The sequence below is a fragment of the Rhamphochromis sp. 'chilingali' genome, assembly GCF_963969265.1.
Source record: "Rhamphochromis sp. 'chilingali' genome assembly, chromosome: 15".
Lineage (NCBI taxonomy): Eukaryota > Metazoa > Chordata > Actinopteri > Cichliformes > Cichlidae > Rhamphochromis > Rhamphochromis sp. 'chilingali'.
In genome coordinates, this window is record NC_137942.1 from 3494875 (window position 1) to 3512102 (window position 17228).

Sequence of the window (17228 nt, forward strand, 5' to 3'; positions counted from 1 at the left end):
CACTGCAGCAACAGGTGCAAACACGACCTGAGACGTTCCACATTATTTATTGCTGTTTTTATTTCCTGTTTTTCCCACCTCCGTGTGCCGTGCACAAGCAGAGATGATTCCCTTCGTGGTAATCTCTGATTCTGTGACACCCGGAGGTCAACGGGTGCCGTAATCCGTCTGGATTTGAATGTTCTGCAAAATCAAAATCATTGAAAAGATATTTTAGGAAGAAAGTGTGTCGCACCCTCTGTGAGACTGAGTCTTCTGCTTGGTGTGTGAGCTCTATCTGAGTGACTTTTTAGTGGCTTCTATTCAGCCAGATGGCTTCCTCCGTCAATCCCCAGTTACAATCAAGATTAAGATTACACCACACACACACGCTAAAATACGTCACACACACAGTAATTAAATATTCCCATGATGATGTAACACAGAATCTGTTGCTGTGTTACAACTGAAGCTATTAAAGAGAGCTAGGGATGGCAGAAATTCCAGGTTGGAGGAGAGATGAGGATTAAAGTATTTTTACCTCAAAGCCACACATCCACAGCGCTTGTCTGACACAGAGAGGAGGAAGAAGACAGGAGCGAGGCAGAGAGGATGGACGGAGGGCAAGGAGGGAGGGCGGATTGAAGAGGATAGAGAGAGAGAGCCCTGCTGTCACCAGGCTTGCTTAGTGTTCTTGGTGTGTAGCGGCTGTTGACGCCTTCTGCCTCTCCGTCCACTGAGGTGCTGGTTTCAGGGCCTTCTGGGCCACCCAGCATGAGGCAGGCATCATGGGCTTTCTGGAAAACTACCAGGAGATTGACCCCGTCACTTTGAACCTTTGCATCCTTATCGCCAGCTACGTTATCTTGCTCCTCGTCTTCCTGATATCCTGTATAATGTATGACTGTCGGGGCAAAGATCCTACCAAGGAGTACGCCCCGGACCCACAACCCACTCAGTCTCCCATCAGACTGGTGGTGATGCAGAGCTCCTCAGCACCTGTGGGACGGTGGGACACAGCCAACATGATCACCACCTACCACGAGCCATCGAACTCAGACTTCAGGGAGAAGAAGAGCACGATGGTCTGAGTGCAACTTACCTCTGTTTATACCCAACTCATTTTTGCACTTTTTCTGGGGTTATTTTTGTTCTTTTGTTTTGACTTTTTTCCTGGGACAATGCTACGATTTGACCTACATAGGACCAAACTCGGACGGTAAGGGAGAGTGACATGTGTTGATGTATTTAAGTACTGTGTGCATGCACGTGAAATCCCTCTTTATCTCAAGGATCTAAAGGCAAAGCCTGCAGTCACCTCTGGAAAGCAAATGTCACAACCAATAAAAGACGAAGAATAAGAGGGGCATGTCTGTTGCGCTGACTGAGAAGAGTGGGATGAAAGGTTCTGGATTAAGGTTAGAAAAATATAAAACGTGCTGTTATGCAGAATAAATATTCTTCAGTGTCTTTGGACTTTGCACCCCTTTGCCATATAAAACAGTCATCTTGGCTTTATTGAAACCAAGCGCTCAGATCTGGCTGCAGTTCAGGGGTCAGTGCTGAACAATTGTTTAAGGCAGGACTAACTGTCACCTCTTACATAACTCGAGGAAATGTGACGTGCATCGATGTAGTTGTTGAAAGTTTCTTATCAGGTTCCTGAGCGAGCATTATTAGATCCCCACGTTAAAAGTTAATTTGCTTAATATCTTAAACATTTCGATAAGAATAAGCAGCATAAAGCCGGGGTTAAGCTCGAAGGGTTTCCTTTTGTCTGCCACATCACCGAAGTGCAGATAAAGCATATCAAGGTGTGAGAAACAAGCGAGCACTCACATTAGCTGTGTTTGTCGAGCAAACAGTGCACAGTTAACATAAAGCTGCAGAGTGAGAGTGCACGAGAGGGTGTTATTAACGTTTCCATCTCTAAAGCTTTTCCAGGACTTGGCTATGATCTGCTTTTATGCTCCTTCCGGTTGTGATCAAACTGTTTACATTTTCACTTCAGGTCGTCTGTATTGTTAATCTCGTGTGCCTTTTATTATTCTAACTGCTTGTTGTTGTTTTAATTATAATATAAGTGATAACTGACAGGAATTCAGACCAGGTGTTACAATACAAACACCCACGCACAGTCAGGTCTGCGTTTCAGAAATCAGACCGACTCCTGATGGTTGTGTTGACCAATTTGATCACAGACACTGAGACTAAAACTAAAGATGTTTCCGGTAAATTATGTTTTACTTTAGTTTAATGAGATTCTATTGTATCAGTTGTAGCGTTTCCTAAAAAGAAATCAGCTAACAATAATGACCCCGGTGCTCCTGGCTCTGTAATCTGAGCATCTGAGACACTAGAACCTGTCAACCTGTAATGGTTTCTGTCTCGTACTCAGTGTCACAGGGCGGATATAAGTTTAAAATACCAAATATAATTAAATACCGCAAATGCCAACCCTGAGAGAGAAGGTATTTTAACAGCAGGTCACTGATTTGACCATTTTTAACAGTACAGTAATGTTTTTCCTTCAAAGGGTCAAAAAGGAATGTAAATATTAACATTCAAATGCGTTGCTTTAGTTATGTTGTGTGTGTGTGATGTTGTTTCATCTCTGCCCAGTGCTCCCATGCTGCCTGTTTTCTTTTAGTACTTTTAGTAGGGTTTTTTTCACACATCAGTAAATCAAAAGATATTCACTTTACTTTTATGTCCCTGCAGCTTTCACCTCCTGTTCTTTGTATTTAAAGCTCCGCATGTAAGAACAAAAGATCCAACAAAAAGAAAACAATCAAATTAACAATTGATAATATAATATACATTTAATAGATTTAAAAAGCAGAAAAGTCAGTTTTCAGTTTTATTTGTCATATGCAAGTTAGCACAGGGTCAACATTGCAATGAAATGTGTTTGACGAGCAGCAGTCACTCAGCAGCATGGTACAGTAGAAGAAAATATAATAAAATATAATAAAATAATAAAAAAAAATAGAAAAATAGTAAGGAGCAAAATATTAGAGAGACGTGGTAAAAGAGAAAAGATGACTAAATATATATGTATCTATAAATATAAACATATGTACACTAGTGATTAAATAAGAAAATCTTGAAAAGAAATATGACAGGAGGGCAGATGGGATATTGCACAGGATTACAGTATTACGAACTAATTATCTAAGAATCTCCTAACAGATGTAAAAGAATTGCATTCATTTTTTAAATTAATTTTAAAGACCTATCATCATTCCCTTTATCATTATTTAAATGTGTGGAAATAAATAGTAGCAGTACAAAAAGCTGAATCGTAGCTTTAACTCATCTGCATGTATTCTTTGTGTGATTGTTCGTAACCCCGTCGGTTTATTTCTCCATTTCTAATTTTCCTTCAATGTTTCTTCACATTTCAGAGCAGAAAGATATTTTTTCTGTTTCATGTTTGAGTCCGCTGGTGAATTCCCAGGAACGTCTGTATATTATATTTCTCTTTGTCTTTCTCTTCATTTGGTAAACTATGTTGATTATTTTGTCTTTGTTTCAAACAGATTTTCAGAGACAACAGAAGAATTGTGATTATGTGTCTTTGCTTCGAGCACCCAGAGGCGACTCTTGTTGCTTTACATATAAAAACACATGTTGCTGAACTGAACTCAATTTGCTTCACAACATTTTCTCCAGCAGTTTGCAACTTTCCTGTTGCACATTTGGAGATATAAAATATTTTGTATTTAGTTTACATGATTGTTGTTAACTTTTCAGAAACAGTTTGGAGTATACACAGTAATTGTAGCTATAAAACACTGAAATCATGGTACAGCAATGTGTTTTGCAGTTTATTCATCAATGATAGCTTCAGTTTCATTTTACAGAAACAAATATAAAAAGACATCTGGGATTTAACAAAAAGGAAACAACATTAAACTTGGAAAAAAACGAAGCTAGCCGTCCTGTTTGCTGATTATTCTGGACATTGTGATTACGGCTGTGCTGTGCTGCCAGCCCTCAACAGAAATAGCTGTGTCTGAATCTGGATCTAAAGTCTGGATGGCTCTCAGTGTAATCCTGGATCTTCTAAGAAATGCACCATAAACAGATCACATTCATAAAAGAGGTCAGGATGATTCTTTGTAAAGGGAAAGGCTCGCCAAACAGAAGACAAATATACAACGGCTCCAGAAATAGCCTCAGTTAGATTCTCTCTGGTTTGTGCAAAAATTAAATCAATAAATAATTTTGATTGTGCAAATTAAAATAGTGCAACTAGCATAAAAGATAAGGCACATAAACCTGATATAGCATGATAGAGTAACTGAGTTTTAATTAACACCAATTTAAACACACTAATTTTTTTTACCTAATTAAAAAGGAAACCAATTCATAACCAAAGGTCAAAGGTCAATGGGCAAAAGAGGGCGTTAAGAGATCTTTGCTACTGTTAAAACTGCACTTTTAGTTTATAATTTACAGCCTTTTAATTATTATAAAATTACAACCTTTTAATATTTGTTTCACATAGTACGAATGCGTAGAATAGAATAGAATAGAATAGAATAGAATAGAATAGACCTTTATTATCCTGCGGATGAGAAAATTATATAAAATATAAAAGGAAGACACAAAGTGGTCCTACATACATGAGCAACTGAAGTTTGTATATACAGGCAACAATGTACTGAAATATGTATAGAAAAATTGTACAGAGATATGTATAACATGTATGAGGATAATCTCATGTACTGTACATGTGCTACAGTACATGAGAGTAAAGGTGTTACTGTGGTCATGGGGTCCATGGATGGCTTAATCTCACAACATCGACAAGTCAAAGCCGAAAAACATCAAAACCGAACACCAATCACAGCACTCCTAAATAAATCTATAACATCTATAATAAACTATCCATCCATCCATCTTCATCCGCTTTGTCCGGGGCCGGGTCGCGGGGGCAGCAGCCTAAGCAAAGAGGCCCAGACCTCCCTCTCCCCAGCCACCTCCTCCAGCTTATCCGGGGGAATACCAAGGCGTTCCCAGGCCAGCCGAGAGATATAATCTCTCCAGCGTCTATAATAAACTACAGATTATTAAATAAAATATGGACAAAATGTGAATATGTGCACTAAGCACTAATTTCATTTAAGATAGGTCACTGCATTTAGTTTGGTGGTTAAATGTACTAACAGCAGACTTTAATTATATCATGCACACATCAAAATCACACTGTAATATTTGAGTTAATGTTTCAATCACTCTAATTCTTGTATTTTTGCAGATTTCAGCTACTCTCACAATAGTTTCTCCTCCAAAATGAAAAATGTGACATCGTGATCAATACTTTCCAGAATCTAATAGACATGAGACTTTAATAAAACTGTACATATAGTATTAAAACTTCTTGTGTATCGATGGAGTTTTTTTTACATTTTTTAAATGAGGCCAAATTATTTCTGTCTAATGAGGATGTGTTTCCCAGCTGACACAGTTAAAGTACAGTCAGTTCTCGTTCTAAGTATTGGTTGTGATATAATAGATGTTGGCCTTTGACACTGAGGTGTGTAAAAAGAGGACAGAACGGCAGCAATAGTAATCCTGCCTTTGTGCTTTCCATTACACAGAGCGGCAGGCTCAGCTCGATAGATGCGAGATTAATTAAGATGGGTACGGAAAACGCTGCAGCGGGAGAGCTCCTGACCTAAATACTCTGTTTAGTTTTGCATTTTCGTGCTGCGGTGACTGTGGCTCTGCCCGTCAGACCAGTTGTCCATCATTAACAGGCTCAGAGGTTCAGGCTGTGCCCTCTCTGCATGGCAATGGCATGCCAGCGTGCAGCGCAGGTGATTGGATGAATGAGAAGCTTTGTAAAATCACTGGGATTTAAAGGTGCTGATCCATTGTACTTTTATATTGTGCATCATGCTAAAGCCAAATTAAACATTTTTAAGTTTAAATAGTTATTTAGACTTAAAAACGTTTCATTCATTTGACATTTTCTTTCTTTCGATGGCAGTTAAACAGATTGTTCATGATTAATTAACACTTATTCATTTTATTATATTCGATTCAGTTTTTTCACTGTGGAAGACGAGAAAAGGAAAATAAGCTGTTCCTGTGTTTGTAGTTAATATTAAATTGCATCTATTAAATAGATGAGGAAAACTGTGACACCATGAGTGGAGTGAGTGAGTGATGACAAACAGGAGAGTGTAAAATAATCCTCTGCTCAATGTCAAAGTAAAGCCCTGTGATGGCAAGCTTTAATGTTTCTATTAAAGGTTTGCAACATAATGAGGCAAAGCAAAAACATACTGTCAGTAGTGCGACACTGATTGTCCTTTTTTTGAGAAAGCAAAAGGAAACAATTTGCAATCAAAAAGTGCATGAAATTTTAAATAAAATAAAGCAACTATTTGCCTTCATTTTTAGTAAAGTTATGTTTGGGGTTTGTGATGACACTTTAAATACATTCAGTACATTTATTTCATTACGGCGACATACGTGTACATGAAAGGGATATTCTAGTCTATTCTATTCTCAAACACAGTCGGTTCATTTAGCTAATATGCAACAACCAAATGATGTCTTAAATACTCATTTTCTTAATACCTCCCCTCCCCCTCATCACCCACTGGATATTACCCATGGACTTTGCATTCTACCCTGAAACAGTAAACCAATTACAAAGCTGTTTAACCCCCTGTCACATGTACACATAAAGCCTCTTTTATTCCAAGGGCACTTGTCTATACGTTTCCCCTACAAGACAAATCTACTAAGAGCCGAGAGCCGTGCTTTCTCTTTGGTTTTCTGCTAATCCTGCATCAGTATTTACATGTGGAGGACTGAGTCGTGTTTTCCACCTTGTGTTGTCTGCAGTAAATGTTTTTAAGGAAACTGAAAGTTCTCCAGGTGCACCATAAGCATACCTGAACCCTGACCCCGGGCTATCAGGAAGATTAGATAGCGTGCATTTCTAACTGTAGCTATTCATACAGTTGCAGAGAGATTACAAAGATTTGATTTGTTTTAGCTGTGGTTACACACAAGCCTGAAGTAAAACAGGAAGCTGGCCTCTGTATCAGATGAAAATACTCAGATTCTAGCATCACAGGGTCGGGATGTGCCGTGGCTTGGTGAGAAAACAAGGAACAGGTGTGTGGGGACTAGAAATGATCGGCAAAGCAGGAAATGCTGAAGACCGCGTCACATTTTACTGTAAAAATCCCCATGTTTACACTTTGGAAGCATTTACGTCATCTGCAAAGACAGGTTGGACTTGTATTTCCAAAACCTAATCAGTGAGAACTTTAACAATGTTCTGTCAGTCTATATACTTATATAGTAGTACTATAAAGTAGTAAACGTTTTAGATACGAAGCCCCCAGTTTGTGGCTATCATAGAGCGTCCTACATTCAATCAGAAATATGGACTGAGATTAAAAAAATGATAAAAACTTTGTGATTTTAAACAATTATTCCAGATTAAAGATGACCAAAGACACTCAAATGTAAGTTAAATAACACAGAATCGGCTCAGCTTACTCTAAATTGCTGTTGCAATTCCTTTTCAAAATAAAGTAGTACATTTAGGAATTTCCATAGTTATATAAACATTTCTCAGTCTCCTTTTGATATTTCTGGATTAACGCAATTAGTTCATAAAATAATCAAACAATAAATGATTGCAGGAATGAAATATTACACTCAGCAGACTGAAACCTTAGATTTCTGACGCGCGTGTGTTTTTGGTTAAATTTTTACTGTAGCAAAATAAAATGCAAAGAGTCTGTTAGAGCAGCGCTGCAGCTGTAGTTTGTTAGTGTAATAATGTAATCGCTCTTTATCACAATCATTCTGACGGCTGGGTAAATCCTGCTCTAACAGGTGTGTCAGTGCTAACAGGACAGAAGTAACGCATCACAATCTAATTGCAGGTCCTTTGGAATAATTTCACATATATGGAGAAGTTTGTATAAAGGCTTTTAGGTCTCCAGCGTGAGCTTCATGACTCAGTGAAACATAAGCTGCTTCATTCTCTGACTGGGCTGTTGTTGGTCGAGCTGCACCGGAGGCGAAGTATTTCCACAAGACAATAAAATGCAAAGTAAAATGACCATTTGGTTCCTTTGCTTTGATCCCTATAAAACTTTTCATCTTAATTCTGATTAAATCATTGAATAACTCTCAAATTCAGTTTGAGAAGAAGTCGATCAAACCAATTAAAAAAGATACAGTCTGATATATGATAAAAGATAACAAATAACTAGTGCTGGACTCTGCAGTTCTTCTGGGCTTTTGTGAGTGAGTTTCAGGCCATTGTTTAGCTTTCTAGTCCATACTTTTACTCTTCAAGTTAATAGTCTTTTTTTTTTTCAAATGCAACAGTCACTTATTTACAGAGCACCTGATGATTGTACTTGATCGTGTAGCAGCTGAGGAAGAATGTGACCAAAACAGAGCTAAAGGAGAGTAAACAGAAGGCTGGAAATGTGACTCAAGAGACTGATAATGATAGTTTCTAACTGTAAATGAACACAACACCTCAAATTAATTCGTTAATTATTGGTTTATTTTAGTCGAGATAGGAGGAAAATACAAATCTGCTTGATTTTCCTGAACTGTAGGGCTTTGGTGAAGCACTGGGTGTTGTTTTCCGTGACAATAGTATTGGAAGCAGTAAGATGAGGTTGCCGCTTTAAATCCAGTCACTGCCCTCATGGTGACAGGAGTAGGTGCAAATTGATACAGCTGCTCCTGCGATTCAAGAGTGCAGGTTACACAGCAGGGAAACTCCATCCAGCTGAGAAGGTGATCAGTGCAAGTGAGACACAGACAGACCTGGACTGTTTAAGGACAGGAAGCTACTCTAGGCTGCTGTGACAGGCTGCCACCTGCAGCTCTCAGGCCAGTGTCAACTAAGAGAGAAACCGAACAGAAGAAGACATTGTCCTTTGACACATGGCCTCTGGCACTCTCCCATTGTCTGTGCCAACGTCCTTTTTAAAACTCAACCAAGCACAATGAGCCGTTTGTCTTTGTCTGGATCAATCCTATTGTCTGCCCTCGCTGGTGTAGTAACTGCTGTGTGCTGATTTTTATTTACAGTGACAGGCTACACCCAAGAGGGGTGTACAATTTCCAATGTGCAATATAACCAGATTTTTGTGGTGTTTGCTAAAAATATTCAAATTCTTTGAGCTATAAAACATTCGTAGACAGAGAAGATGGTACGAATGCTCTGAGGCTAAAACTGCACGGCGTGAACTTCATTAATCCGAAGGATTTCACTTCAGTCTTACATAAACACTCTCACAGCTCTCTTATAGCTAAGGGGCACTGGTCAAGTTGTGGTGCTATTATGTAACAAGGCTGTCACAGTGTGATACTGTGTGTAGTTCACTCTCTGCTTGTGTGAGTCAGTCTGCTGCTGCATAAACTCGTGCTGCACCATAAGAAACTTTTAAGATAAAGCGGCCCATTTTTCATGTTTTAAGCCTACTGTAAAATCCGTCATATGATTAATATCTGCAAAAAGAAGCTGAAACTGAGTTAAAGCATTACATGCTAAGATTTCATGGTGACTGTATACTGTAGGGACAACAACAGTGATATGTACCACATCCCCATCTTAGAAGATCTTCCCACAGAGCTTGTTTTGCTTACTAGAACAGCAGCAGACTACTGAGTGTGCACAGCCTGGCATATTTTAGGAAACTTAGAAATCACTCTTGTTTTAATTTGCAGGAAGTCAGTTAAAAATTAAACAAATCAAATAATGGTTAGGAAACCATTGTTCCCATATTTACAAAGTTTAACGTCAAAGGTCAAACAGTTCCTAATAAACTGAAGTTTAATGATGATGGACAGCAGCCGGAAATCTTTGCAAACTATTAAAAAACTATTAAAAGTGCTGGTAAATCATTAATTAACTTTCAATTGAGCCTTATGCATCTTAGAAGGTGAAAAGACTAATTGTGTTTTATTACTATCCTTTCAACCGTCATTGCCATAAACTGTGCCATTGTCACTATTTTAACTGTCAACCAAAAATGACACATCCCTCTACAGGATCCCGCCCACCTGAGATCTGATTGGTCGTTTTCCGACGTCGTTGCTCTTCATTGGCTCATGCCGTGCCACTCAGCATCTCACCACTGCTGTGACTCTGTGCAGCTCAAAAAGAAATCATATTTTTTGTAGAGCGGATCAGCGGGTAGCAGCTCGTCTTTGGCCGGCGGGGTTGCTTATTTGCGGGGGTGTTTTTAGTTTGTCTTGGCTGCCACGGGGTGCTTATGGATCTTTATTGCGTAAAGAAGAGGCAGTGAGTCAGTATTTGCTGCAGAATGGTATTACGAAAAAGACTAAAATGGTGCCTTTGCAGCAGGGGTATTAATTTTGCCGGTGCCTTGTAGCCGTAGTGCAAGTTAGCTTATGAACAGCAGAACGTTAGCCGACTAGCTAATGCTAGGCCTTTCGTTTCCTTTGGCTTGTCAGGACAGTTTATTGTTTTATCCCTCCCTCTTTAAAGCTGGGCTTTTGCTCTTTACTTTGCTGGCTGTGGTCCATTTTTCGTTGCTTCCCGCGGTTAAAAAAGACACCGGAATGAAGCGTGTGAACAGCTTTCAGAGGTAAGCGGAAATCTGAAAAACGAGAAATGCTGTTTTGGTTGTGCCTGGATGAGATTGGAGAAAAAACAGGGAGGTTTCAACGCTACATACTTTTATAAAGCACTCAGTGTTTAGGTTCCTCTTTCTACTGGCCGTTAGCAAAGCGCTGTTTTAGACAAACGAAAGGAACTTTCACTTTAAATATCGAAACGTTTAAATTTTAACAAACTGGCGCTAAACTGTGATTTAAAATTAATAATAATTCAGTCTACGAGTGATAATAAATTATTTTTCGAACATTGATTTTAAAAAAGTGCTTCATTTTCTGGCCTCGACTTACATCTTACACTTAATCTTAATTAAATATCTTAATCTTTTGGTTCGGAGACAGTAAAATAAGCTAATGGCAGATGTTGTTGTTAATTCTAGACTATTTAATATGATCACACTGAGCCACTGTTTATAATGATTTGGTTTATTTTTTAAATAAAGTTTAAAACAAAATCATAATTTACTTGAAACTGTGTACAGACTTTTTTCAGTGCAGGAAAGTAAGTGTGATTTGAGCAGTATTTGCATTTTTCAGTGTTCAGAAAAATATATTTCAAAGCATTAAATGTGAGAATATTGTTGTTCATCTGTCTGCTGGTATTTCTTTTTTTGTACTTGGAAGGTAGGATAGCTCTAATGATAAGAATAAAGGCCAGGCACATATATAAGCACATATACAACATGTAACCTATGTTAATTGTTTTGCACGGGTTGTGTAATATGTGATGTTAGAATGAATAAATAAATGTACATAAATATTCAAAAAATCAGTGTACGCATATTGTCTAGATAAAGTTCTTCTTTTGGATGCTTTTGTTTTTAGGGACATCCACAGCTCAAACTTTGTCTCCACCTGAGCTGTCCCTCTGATGTAATTAAATTCCTCTCTTAAAGCGCAGATACTGAAGGGTGGGTTTGTTGGTGAGGTGCCGTGGGGTCTTTTAATGTTTTGTTCTGTTTGTTTTTGTGTGTGTTTCAGGTTCATGAACAGACGGGCCTCTGCAAACTGCCGCTACCAGCCTACCTGCTATGAGCATGCTGCAAACTTTTACACCCATGCAGTGAGTGGCTCCAAACTGTTTAGGCCTCCGTGTAATTTCACAGTTGCTCTTTAACTGTCTTAATAATTTATTTATTCTGTGATTTCTCCCTCATCCTTGCAGCTCCTCATCGTGCCAGCCTTCGTGGGGATGACGCTGCTGCACTGTCTGTCGGACAACCGCTGGGAGAGGATCACGGCCTGGGTGTACGGCATGGGCCTGTGTGCCCTCTTCCTCGTCTCCACCGTGTTTCATATCATCACCTGGAAGAAGAGTCACATGAGGTGAGGACTGAAGCATTAATAAGCACTCAGGCAGAAGATTCATGCCAGAAATACTGGTGGGTGTGTGTGTTTTTGTGTTAGTTTTGTTCCAGTGTTTCCAAAGTGGAGCGTTTAGTCTGCACAGGCTCTTTTATTTTTGGAAATTGCCCACATTCTCTGTGCCATTTCTCTGACTTCCTGTCCTCATCATCTGCTTCGTGCATCCATTTAAAAAAAAATAAATCTGGTGCTATTTTAAGTGATGCAAAGCAGACGGACCCTTATGGCCCACTTCTAATCTGTGCTTGAGGTCATCTCATGGAATTTCAAGTATTACCTTGAGTGACTGTTCTAATAAAAGCTTTCATACATACGATCAGTCTCCGGATATCGTGAGCTTTTTGGAAAAGACACATTTGGACAGTCCTTTGTTTTCTTGTTATTAAATAATTAAAATATGATGATGATATTTGGTGTGAGCTAAATGAATAAAATCAACATTCTTTGTTGCTTTGCTTTCACAAATACTTTGTTGCTTTTAGGTAGATATACGCTGCCATCTTTCTTCTCATCCATCGGCCATTTTTCTGTCATTCTATCATTTTTGATCACTGCGCAGGACATAATGCTACATATTCAGACGCCGCTGCGAATTACAACATTACTGTGTATCGAGTAATGCTTTCGTTAGCGTGTTCTTTCCATTTCATTATTTCTTTTGCTTTTTTTAAAATCATGTGAGTGGGTGTGGCGCTTCTCATACTTTGATACTGTGAAATGTTGACCTGTTATGGTGACTCGTATGTCCCATCTTCTTTTGTTTACCTTTAGCGTGTTAGCAAATTCACTTTGTTTGCATTTGCGTCACGCTGCAGACAAATGACCTGCGACCTCATTGTTTTTTTTTTTTGTTTTTTTTTTTGTGGTTCTTTGTCTGTCCTGCTCAGACAATAATTTCCATACACTTGCAAATTACTCACTGCTGTTATGGAAACACAATCTCACGTCCTGTTAGGCAGAAATGTTTCTGCCTAAGTGGGCATGAAAATGATGGTTGTTGAGGAAAACGGCATAAACCTGAGTGTCGTCTGTTTCAGGTCAGTGGAGCATTGCTTTCACATGTGTGACAGAGTGGTCATCTATTTCTTCATTGCTGCCTCCTACACACCTTGGTGAGTGTCAGACAGACAGCATGATATACTCCCCTGGACCTGAGTCATACACGGAGATCTAACTTGATCTAATTTGGATTTTCATCTTTATTCAGGTTGAACCTGCGTGAACTGGGCCCCCTCGCAGCACACATGCGCTGGTTTGTGTGGCTCATGGCTGCTGCTGGAACCATTTATGTCTTCAACTACCATGAAAAGTGAGCTCGCAAAGTGTTTTTCACTCTTCATTCGTTTTTTTACATTTTATTGAGAAAGCCAGGAAAGAAAAATCACAATAGCTAGAAATGTCTTTCTGTGTTAGTCTGAAGTAACCACAGTGCTTCGAAACTCTTCCCTGGATACAAAACACGTCTCAAAACTCTACACTCATGCCCGAAAATCCGTTTTCCTCATGATTTCACTTTGTCACATCCTCCAAACGCCGCCTGTGTCAGATCTGATCATCTCCCTGCCTTGCTTGTGTTTCACTTTTCCTTTGCATGGCACAGACCTCGTAAACACACACTTTCCCCCCTTTTTTGCCTCCACAGGTATAAACTCGTTGAGCTGGCCTTCTATTTGTCGATGGGATTTTTTCCCGCATCTGTGGTGACATCAATGGTAATATATATTTTTATTAATACAAGCACAATCACATTCAGCTTAATTCTTAAACCCTCACATCACTTCTTCATCTCAGCCGATAAACCGAACATCTGCAGGGTGGAGCTGTTAGCAGTGTGTCTTACTTCCTCTTTAGGGTGTTTGACAAGAGTTCACAGAAAACAAACGATGCATTTAAAGTTTTCTTTGTGATTTAATGATTCATATAAAACGATTCAGAGCTGAAAAATAATTTTTGAATCCTGCTGTGGCGCCTCGTCTTTGTTTTAATCTCTGCTTCTACTGGTCTCAGTGGAAATAGCAGCCACACATCTCAGTAATCCTTTTCTGTGCATGCTGCATGTTTTATTGTTAATATTTTGCAGGATTTTGTGGTGCTTTGTGTGCACTTTCTGATATTTCATTATGTCCATTAGCTCCTGTTATGTCCTGCACACTTTACTTGGGTTAGCTGCTCAGGTGTAGCAAATCATTCTTGCAAAGTTATTTTCGACTTTGTCTTCCGTCTGTGAAAACGGCGCCGTCCACGATGCGCTTACAAAAAACGGTTTACTCAATCTCATTTTGAGGGTTCAGCTGCTACAAACCAGCTGCCCGATTCTTCCTACCGACCTGCTCACTGGTCAGGTTGTAACGATTCAACCAATCAGTGCACAGTCAGCAATGTGTTTTAAACAGTAATGTTTAATGAATATGTTACATGTATCCATTTTTGTGTGTTTTTGCAGAGCAACACAGACGGTCTTCAGGAGCTGGCCTGTGGAGGACTCATCTACTGCCTCGGTGTCTTCTTCTTCAAGAGCGATGGCGTCATCCCATTCGCCCACGCCATCTGGCACATGTTCGTGGCGCTGGCGGCGGCAGTGCACTACTACGCCATCTGGAAGTACCTCTACAACGCTCCCAGCTCAGACACCCTCCTCGACTCGTGACCGCGACCCCAGACAGGGCGCTTCCCGTCCCGTCACCCTCGTGCTCTTGCGCCGAGCGCGGGGCGACTCCCTCGACTGCCCGCTGAAGCTGCAACGACAGCCATAAGGTTTACGAAAACAATGACCGTGAATTGTTTACTGTTTTCTAACAAGGAAAACAGATTTTTAAGCCAATGAAGAAAAGCTACTTTATAGCCGTTTTGTAAAAATAAAAACAAATCCTTTGACAGTCAGGAAGGGAATTTTGAACTTTTACACTTGCTGTTGACCTTGGCACATTCATAAATATTTGAAAGAGTATTTGAGAAATTTGATAGCCGTCTTTTGTATCACTTGAAGTCAGTCACATTCCACTTTGGGGGTTATTTGAGTGTCAAAACTCGGAGATTGATCAGTTTCAGTGTTTTGAACATGAGGGAGGATATCGAATGAGGTGCTAAATATCCACTCTGATCAGTAGCTCTTATATGATGTTATATCAGACGTTAGTGTTAATGTAGGAGCTGAATTTAACTTTTATTTAACAGAAGCCAAAGGTCTGTAATGTTGTCTAAACTGAAGCATTTCTTCAAATGGAAAACTGATTTAAACTTGATCAAACAAGAAGCAAAGTAGTGATCTAACCACACGTTCAATGCCAAACAAGCCGACATTGAAAACTCTTCTCAGTAGTTACACATGTACAGTGTGTAGAGCCGCTCAGTGCTTCAGTGTATTCTGCTGGTAACGTTTTGTGAACACATGGAGTTGTTTTTGTTTTTTTGCTTTCTGTAAAGTTACAGTGATGTTTTAAATCCATCTGATTCACATTTGCACTTTTTTGGTCTAATGCACAGCGCTTTGTTTCTGTGACCAGATGCAGTTTTCAGAGAACCACTGTTTCTTTTCTAAGTAGTTGGCGCCCCCTGCTGGTGGGCAGGCGTAATGAAAGCGACTCATGCTATTTCAGTTTGACTCGGGCAAGGTGGGATTTTTGGTAATGAGCCAAACCATGAGAGAGAAATCAGGTGAGGTGGATAAAGGAGACAGAATGATTTTTTTTTTTTCTCCACTTTTTCTGTAATGTGAACAGTGTTTGTATGCACGACCTTTGTACTGTGGTCCAGTATTACATTTGTTTCCACTGACTGCTCAGGTTTGAGCAGCGTTCCCCGTCTGCAGTCTTTGGAAGGGTCTGATCAGTGGGGAAATCCTCGTGTTCCTGTCTTTGTCTCATGCTGCTGGTTTTGTAAATTAGCTTCACGGCTCCTGATTTGTACAGTTATAATCCTGTTGCTTTCCTCTTAGTGATGTCTGGAGCTGAATGATTTCCTTAACCACTGTTTTGTAATGTTTGTACATTCTCTTCTTTGCTCTGTTAATGACATGCTCCTGGCCTTTGCAGGGGAAACAAAATTCTTCTCATATCTTCTGTTGGCTGTTAACGGTGCTGCATAACCACGAAAGCTTCTCCACCTTTCTGATGTGAGAATAAAAAACCGAGGAAACCCTACGTCTGCATCTCTTTCAGGTTTTCTCCTAAATTCACTTTGCACTGACTGTGTCTGTGTCTAATCCAGCTCTCATTAGACGCTCCATACAAAAGAAACTAGAATCTGCCTTTATTGAGTTTCTAAGAGGATTTAGACGAGCACATCTCAGGCTCTTCATTTAGGCTGCTGCTGGGTTTTTTTAATATCCCTCTACAACAGAGAAATATGTAATTCTGCTTTAACAAGAAAGCCCCAGAGTCTGCTTAATTATTCGTTATATTATATTCAGCGCTAATGTCACAACTTTTACTTCTTTGTGGTACAAATATATTTTTGGTAGTGAGTGTCAAGCCTGATTTATACACTTTTAAACTTATTAATTTAAACTTTTATGATCATAATTTTAAAAAGTGATTCAAGGCCCTGAAGCACGAATCCAAACAGGATTCAGTATTCGGTGTGATATTTACATTACTTTGCGTTTCTTTCAATAACGATAGGATAATTGTGTTTTTTAGACACAAAGCATCATTTCTCTTCACACAAAGCAGGAAATATCTCTGAGGTTACCATCCTGTGATCCCACTGGTCCATCTACTGGGTGATTTACATTCCCACCCTCACCTACAGCCACGAGCTGCAGCTGTTGACCCAAGGAATCAGATCGTGGCTCGAAGAGGATGAGTTGAGCCTCCGCCGACGAGTGTCTGCGATTATGGGAAGTGCTCAGACTGGAGTCTCTTTTTGGCCTTTTTCAGTTTTATTAGCTAAGTGAAGAAACGACAGGAAAACGAGGACAGACAGGTAGCAAAGGGCTGCGGGTCGGACTCGGAACGGCCGTTCTCAGCACTATGACATGTGGGCGTCCTCTCAACGCACCCAGTTAAACCGGCACCCCATAGTGGAAACTTCTGAACACATTAAGGAAAAACTGATTCTTCAGATTAAGTAAATGAAGGTTGTATAAGCTCACACAGCACGTATTGAGTGCTTTTGAAGAGAAGATTGATGTGCAGTTCAGTTTACTTTAAAAACTACTCATCCATCCTTTTCTAGTTTTATTTTAATAAATATTTAACCGATTGAGTTAATTAGTTTCTCAGTTTTACTGGATTTTC

General features: G+C 39.5%; 2 protein-coding genes across 2 annotated transcripts; both read left to right on the plus strand.

The window, feature by feature from the left end:
- The first annotated feature begins 665 nt into the window (after positions 1–665).
- Positions 666–1194, plus strand: LOC308411092 (small integral membrane protein 36-like). Its single transcript, XM_080904833.1, has one exon. It carries the CDS (start codon positions 768–770, stop codon positions 1068–1070), a length of 303 nt encoding a protein of 100 aa, XP_080760959.1. The 5' UTR covers positions 666–767; the 3' UTR covers positions 1071–1194.
- A 9329-nt stretch (positions 1195–10523) lies between these two features.
- On the plus strand, positions 10524–15413 carry mmd (monocyte to macrophage differentiation-associated). The gene is made up of 7 exons (XM_080904830.1): positions 10524–10598; positions 11608–11689; positions 11792–11952; positions 13029–13103; positions 13199–13300; positions 13634–13703; positions 14435–15413. The coding sequence occupies exons 1-7, from the start codon at positions 10573–10575 to the stop codon at positions 14636–14638; spliced, it is 720 nt and encodes a 239-aa protein (XP_080760956.1). The 5' UTR covers positions 10524–10572; the 3' UTR covers positions 14639–15413.
- The last annotated feature ends 1815 nt before the right edge of the window (positions 15414–17228 follow it).